The sequence below is a fragment of the Procambarus clarkii genome, chromosome 21 (genome assembly GCF_040958095.1).
Source record: "Procambarus clarkii isolate CNS0578487 chromosome 21, FALCON_Pclarkii_2.0, whole genome shotgun sequence".
In the NCBI taxonomy this organism is placed as follows: domain Eukaryota; kingdom Metazoa; phylum Arthropoda; class Malacostraca; order Decapoda; family Cambaridae; genus Procambarus; species Procambarus clarkii.
Genome location: NC_091170.1, coordinates 33186987 through 33194712, shown reverse-complemented (window position 1 = coordinate 33194712; position 7726 = coordinate 33186987). Strand labels below are relative to the sequence as shown.

At 47.6% G+C, this 7726-nt stretch overlaps 1 protein-coding gene across 3 annotated transcripts in view; it reads left to right on the top strand.

The window, feature by feature from the left end:
- The first annotated feature begins 253 nt into the window (after nucleotides 1–253).
- Nucleotides 254–7726, top strand: part of LOC123760632 (runt-related transcription factor 1) — a 186035-nt gene continuing 178562 nt past the window's right edge. For 2 of the 3 annotated variants that reach the window (XM_045746372.2, XM_069328285.1), the window contains exon 1: nucleotides 254–1052. In XM_045746372.2, coding sequence (XP_045602328.2) covers nucleotides 728–1052 — 325 coding nt within the window. In that variant the 5' untranslated portion in view covers nucleotides 254–727. The remainder of the gene's footprint in view (nucleotides 1053–7726) is intronic. The other variant, XM_069328284.1, reaches the window with a different exon arrangement.

Below are 7726 nucleotides of genomic sequence, written 5' to 3'. Positions count from 1 at the left end.
AAACAGTAATGAGTATAGAAGTTAATTTAGGTGGTCCTGTTTCCTCTCAGTATTATGGGTTAGTGTTTTATGGGGGAGCTGCGCAGCGCATGTGAGGTGTGAGTGAGAGTGTTTATCGTGACAATAGAGATAAGGAGGTGATAGCGAGTACTGTAGGTGGGTGGTGGTGGAGTGGGAGGAACGCGTTATATAGGTGCTATCCTTAGCGAGCTAGAGCGTGTAGGTTGGTGGAGTGGTGTGCGCATGCGCAGGTGTGGTGGGCGGCGCGTGAGTGAGGAGCGCAGCCGGTGAGGCTCAGTGGTGAACCCGCGCGCCCTGAGGACACAGCCGCACGCACCGCCCGCAGCACGGCGGCTCCACGCGCCCACAACACCCTCACCTCTGACACACCTGCAACCACTGCCTGCGGTCACACGCAACTACACCCGTGGTTCCCGACCGCCGCCGCCACGCTTGTCCACGTGCAACGCTGCGGCTTCTTCAGCCAGTGGCACTGACGCGGGTGTAGCGGCAGCACGTGCAGGGGCCACCACCCCGGGGGAGGCGGTGACGGAGTGTACTGATGGGTGTGTGGGTGTAGTGCGCAGTGAGAGTGTAGTTAGGGGCTGTGAGAGGAGCCCCGGGGAGATACAGTGCTCAGAGGCCCCCCAGGTGAGGCCAAAAGGCCCGGGGGGGAAGCAGTGAGGCCCCAGGGAGGAAATTCGAGTGAGGGCGGGGGAAGAGCAGGATGCACCTGGGGGAGGACATGGGTGACTGCTGGTGGTCAGAGCGGGCGCTGACGGAGCTGCTGGGGGAACACCCAGGGGAGCTGGTGCGCACGGGCAGCCCCAACTTCGTGTGCACCATCTTGCCGCCTCACTGGCGCTCCAACAAGACGCTGCCCGTCGCCTTCAAGGTGATCGCCCTTGGTGAGGTGGGCGACGGCACGCTCGTCACCGTCAGGGCTGGCAACGACGAGAACTTCTGCGCAGAGCTGCGTAACAACTCCGCACTCATGAAGAACCAAATAGCCAAATTCAACGACCTTCGGTTCGTGGGCAGGTCTGGTCGAGGTGAGTACCTGAGGCAGTAGCCGCGTCTCCAGTGTCTGTAGCTGCTGTGTTTACCCAGGGAAATGTTTCACATTTAGGAGGGGGCGTGTGGGGTCCTTGAGGGCCGTCCACTAGGTCCTTTCCTGAGGTGATTTACTAGGTCTCATATCCTGACGGGGTCCTTCAGGGCGGTATACTTGGTCCCATCCTGACGGGGTCCTTCAGGGCGGTATACTTGGTCCCATCCTGACGGGGTCCTTCAGGGCGGTATACTTGGTCCCATCCTGACGGAGTCCTTCAGGGCGGTATACTTGGTCCCATCCTGACGGGGTCCTTCAGGGCGGTATACTTGGTCCCATCCTGACGGAGTCCTTCAGGGCGGTATACTTGGTCCCATCCTGACGGGGTCCTTCAGGGCGGTATACTTGGTCCCATCCTGACGGGGTCCTTCAGGGCGGTATACTTGGTCCCATCCTGACGGGGTCCTTCAGGGCGGTATACTTGGTCCCATCCTGACGGGGTCCTTCAGGGCGGTACACTAGGTCCCATCCTGACGGGGTCCATCAGGGCGGTACACTTGGTCCCATCCTGACGGGGTCCTTCAGGGCGGTATACTTGGTCCCATCCTGACGGGGTCCTTCAGGGCGGTATACTTGGTCCCATCCTGACGGGGTCCTTTAGGGCGGTATACTTGGTCCCATCCTGATAGGGTCCTTTAGGGCGGTACACTACCCCGTCAGGATGGGCCCTAGTGTACCGCCCTAAAGGACCCCATCAGGATGGGACTTAGTACTCACCTAATTTTGCTTGCGGGGGTGAGCTCTGGCTCTTTGGTCCTGCCTCTCAACCGTCAATCAACAGGTGAGGTGTTCTGTACCGTCCAGGTGGTCCAATATCATACAAAACTTTTAAATTAGAACATGAAATATCCACCAAAAAATCTTCTCTGATCTGGCCCGAAAATACCTCTCGCAGTTAAAAATATAGACGCCAAACACAACATGCGCTAGTTCATCCTTGATGATGCTGCCCCGACACTGATTCCAAAAAATATAAATTATAGTCCATCGAATCTGTATAAAACAGAGCCTCAAAGACCCTCTGAGTGGCGTCTGTTGACCGGGAAGCTCAAGTTGATGGCGGGAAACGAACCCTGAAACACTTGTAACTAGAACTCAAACTCTAACAGCATCCTCACCAACTTAAATCTCCAGAAACGGAGCCAGATGGAGCTTGCAAGATTGGGAAGGGTTATTAAAAGACTCGAACCGACTAGAACACCATGAAGAGCGAATGGGTGCTCGACTTCACCTTAAGCACTATCTGGCATTAAATATTTTACACTGAAGGACCATCGTTCCCTATTGTGGAGCTCCGGATGGACCTACCAGAACCAAGGAAGAAAATGGGTTCTTTATAACGCCTCAAGCCCGAAGCCCTCAGCCCCTGCACAACATACTCTAGCCCCCAGCTCCTGCACAATATGCCCTAGCCCACAGCCCCTGCACAACATACTCTAGCCCCCAGCTCCTGCACAATATGCCCTAGCCCACAGCCCCTGCACAACATACCCTAGCCCACTGCCCCTGCACAATATGCCCTAGCCCCCAGCTCCTGCACAATATGCCCTAGCCTCCAGCCCCAACACAACATACCCTAGCCCTCAGCCCCTGCACAATATGCCCTAGCCCACAGCCCCTGCACAACATACCCTAGCCCACAGCCCCTGCACAATATGCCCTAGCCCCCAGCCCCTGCACAACATACCCTAGCCCTCAGCCCCTGCACAATATGCCCTAGCCCCCAGCCCCTGCACAATATGCCCTAGCCCCCAGCCCCTGCACAATATGCCCTAGCCCACAGCCCCTGCACAATATGCCCTAGCCCACAGCCCCTGCACAATATGCCCTAGCCCCCAGCCCCTGCACAATATGCCCTAGCCTCCAGCCCCTGCACAACATACCCTAGCCCTCAGCCCCTGCACAATATGCCCTAGCCCCCAGCCGAAATGCTCGATATGTAACTGTTCCTTGAACATACATATGACAATTATAATAATATTGTAAATCAAATTAATTTGTTTTGTCGGGGGCAGGAAGTGTATTTATATAGATTTTTTTTTTACTTATACAACCCCTTAAGTTTCCTAAGTAGATACCTATTTACTGCTTATAGAATAGTATCATTATGTGAAAGGATACGTGCCCAACAACTTTTGTCACGGCCGGGAATTGAACAGGGTATTCCTGATTGTGATTCGAGAACGAAATCAACTGTGCTACGAGACCCCAAGTTATTATTAATGATCAACACTGACTCCTTCAGACCTTAAGAAACCCTAAGCCATCAGACAATGAACACTTACTACTGAACCTTCGGCTTTAGGGAAGAAAAGTTATTATTAACTGAACACATCCCCATCAGCTGCCAGATACAGAGATGTTACCGGCTACAATCCACCCAACATCATTACGGGCTATTCATGCCCGTGCCACCTTTTGGGTGCGCACAGTTACAGCCCCGCTCGTTTGCCAGGTAAGTCCACTACGGGCTCACCATAGCCCGTGCTACTTGGAACTTTTGTTCCGAGTAGCTGAATCTAAAACAATAAAAAACTTTTGGGTTGCTTAATCTTTATCAATCAACCCAACTTGAGAAGAGACACCACCAGGGGGTAAAGATGACACACACAAGCCACTAGAATAAGAACAGGTAAAATTGTGGACGACCAAACCCTGGAAACAAACCGAAACTTTTTTCCGCTTGTTACAACTTGTAACAAGTTGTTACATCTTGGCTTAACGTGTTTATGGCGTATTAGAACGCTGTTACAACTTGCTGTATTGGTTGTTATAACTGGTTAGGTGGTGTTAAAACTTGTTCGAACGTTGTACCAACGTCGTAGTTTCGGTGTGTGTTTGGCGGAAACTGACATTCCCTCAATCACTACTTACTCAACTGTAACAAGTTCCAGCAACTAAGGAACCAGCTACAAAATGAGCCAATCACTGGCAAATAGCAAAGTTTTACTTCATCTAGATTGTACAAATCTGAGACCACTAGTTCACCATTCATTATTTCAAATAATAATTGAAATACAAACATATATAAATTAATAAATAAATACAAATAGTGGGCGAAAAGAAATGACGAAAAATATAAATTAAATGTTTGCTATACTTTTGAAGTACAGAAAACTGGCCAAAACAATCAGTGGGAAGCGTTACGTGACGCGGGTACCAACTCTCCCTGCCGTCCGCTGCTTCACATGAGCGCCGGCAGCACCTCGCTACCTGGCTGGTGTTCATGTCTCTATCACGGCAGGATGTGGGTCGCCTCGTGTGGCACAGACGTCTTCCTCGCATAAAGATGTATCACATCTAACATAAACTAGCTGAAGTCTGAAGAAACTTGGCGCCAAACACAGTTTTGAAATTTTTCAAATATGATTATTTTGCTAGCAGAAAAATTGTGGGCGGTTGGATTTGTTACAAGTGCGGATTCTGTGCATATATAAAGGGTTGTACAGAACAAAATATAACCATAGAGCCCTCTACATTCCTGTGGTTGTATGTAGAGGCTTAACAGGAGCTCTGTTCTTACCAAGGCTCTTGGTAAGAACAGGCTAGGCTAGGCTTGGCAGGCTAGCTACGCTAGGGTTAGCCTAGCCTAGCCTAGCCTGCCCCCTCACACCCGCGCCTCTTACACTCTACTATATATTGTGAGTAACATTGTGAGTCTAGTCCTGTAGCACAGTAGACTACATCCTCGGCTCACAATCACATTACCCGGGTTCATTCCCATAAACGGTTGGGCATTTTACCTTGCATGTGATGCACCTGTTCACCCAACAGTAACCCACAAATTAGGGCAACTGCTGTGGGTTGAATCCTGGAGGATGTCAGTAGTCGGCTTACATAGAGGCCTTTGATAGGTTTAAGTACACACGCTTCCTGTCCCCGACAAGAAATATATTTATATTTCTTAATGTAATGTATGTATGTAAGCCATGTTTTTCTGCAGGTGTCTGCCACTTGCGTCTCTGTATAAATATGTAGATGTATGGGGTTACTGTACTAGTCTCACCACAAGCTGTTTGATCACATCTAGTGCCTTGTGCTGGTGATAGTCCCGTCATAACTGTTCTACACCTGTTTGAGAGGTGCGTCTCGCGTCTCTTAACGCAGGATGAACACGTCTTGACGCGCTCTACTACACATGCGTAAAAATCAACAGTAAACATGTGCGTAACAAGCAACACTACACACGTGTATGTAGTGTTTCTTTTTACGCACGTGTGTACTGTTGCTTGTTACGCACATGTGTGTACTGTTGCTTGTTACGCACATGTGTGTACTGTTGCTTGTTACGCACTTGTGTGTACTTAACAAGCACCAGTACACTTAGAGACCTGGTAAATACCGGCAATTGGACCCTTTCATCTATGGCATCACTTTTATATTGGGGACGGAGAGGAGGGGGGAAGGGAAGGCAAGGCACAACCGCTTCTCCTCTGCCTGGTGGCTTCTTCTGATAATTACTGACATACTCGCCCCCTTCCCAAACTAATACAGACCCAACATACAGAATATTGGAGAAGCGGTTACAGGAAGACCTAAACCTGTAGCATGGTTCAGGCTGAGCTGTGTCACGGATAATTCTTTTTTTTTTTTAGTTTATTTCAATTTTTTCAATTTTCAAAAATTCATGTTTTTTTTTAAGTTTTTCCGTCGTATATTTTTCAAATTGGATATATTTGATTGTCTGAGTTTCAATGCGCCATGAACGTTATTTGCGTTATGATATATGAACAGATGTTAATGATTTAATATAAGAGGATTCTCGGTGTATTTTATATATTATATATATATATATATATATATATATATATATATATATATATATATATATATATATATATATATATATATATATATATATATATATATATATATATATATCAACCGTGCTAGGCTATGGGGCGAAACCTGTTTCAATTCTACCTCCATCTTTGGCGAGTTGAAATGAAGTTAAAATTTAAACTTCCATCTTTGAACTACCGTTTTTATCCCGCCTTCTCTATAGGCCTATGCAAGATTTGCTTTATTTTGACTTGTCCCCCTTACAAATATGATTGTATTTCGGAGTCCACGGTAGCATGGGAGAGTCCTCCCTGTAGCATGGGAGAGAGTCCACCCTGTAGCATGGGGGAGGGTCATCTGAAGCACGAGGGAGTCCCTTTGTATCACACGGGAGAGTCCACTCAAGTACGGGGGAGAGACCATTGTAGCACGGGTGAGTCCACAGTAGAATGGGGGGTGGGGAGAGTCCCCGTGTGGACTGTTACGTAACACGGAGTGTATTGGACATTGTGGGACTATCAGCGTCACATTGTTATGTTTGCTGGTTACATTAAACACCCCAACATAATATATATTGAACAGAAGACGGAGCAAAAACCTATTGCAGTTTATTTTTCGATGTATTTTTTGCAGGATTGGATATTACGTTAATTGTTGCTTTGCGATCAGCCTTGGTTGTATCTTTAGAAATACAGTAAAATACATTACCCACAGCAAATATTTCGAAGTATCTGTAACTTCGATTTTATTTATGATTTACTGGTGCATTTAATGATGATAAGGAGCTGTTTACTCTAAGGAGTTACACCTCAGGAGTCCCACGGGTGAGGAGCACTCACCTGGGATGTATACCATGGGTGAGGCACTTAATAACCAAGCTCCTACTGTCACCCTGGTGTAAGGGAAGCTACTGGTGTGACCCTGGTGTAAGGGAAGCTACTGGTGTGACCCTGGTGTAGAGGAAGCTACTGGTGTGACCCCTGGTGTAAGGGAAGCTACTGGTGTGACCCCTGGTGTAAGGGAAGCTACTGGTGTGACCCTGGTGTAAGGGAAGGTATAATCTGTAACAATCTGTGTGAGAGAGCAAACAATGGAAGCGGGCGGCCCGCACTCGTCCCAACGTTGATAACGAGTGTGTTGTGTAATCTGGCGTGTGGATGGAGAGGTGCCGCGATGAAATTCCTCATTTGAACTCAAATACGTAAAGGCAAGCCTTACGCTGGACAATCTTGCAGCTGATGATACCTGATTCAATGTGTGCTTCGGGAGATAGGTTAGTTGATATCTAACAGAGATGTGCTGCAGGGTCGGTGCGATATCAACTCCCAGGCCTTTCTTTTTTTGTGTCCGGTTCACGAGGGCTTCCGCTCACATCTGGAGCCTTAGGCTGTGTCCGTGCGTGTTCAATAGGCGAGGTGTGCTCCCTTGTTCCCTTGTTTAAGTTTCAAGGGCATGTTTCCTCGTCAGTTATATCTCCGCCTGGACACCTAAAAGCCACCTTCGGCTCTCAGCAAAGTGTACTGATACATGAATATATTTGTAGGTGTACTGCTGGAAATAATTATCGAGTCCATACAAGACTGTGTTCAGTAGCCATTGTGAGCATACCCCTTTGTCTAGTACTTATATGATTATATATATATATATATATATATATATATATATATATATATATATATATATATATAATATAGCTAGCTAACAGGGATGTAGCATCATCGTGTCTTCTTAAAATTATAAATACTTTAGTTGGAGCATGAAAGTAATAACTGATATTTAAATTGATCAATGTATCAATGTAGTGGTGGGAGGGGGGGGGATGTAGCCTCATGG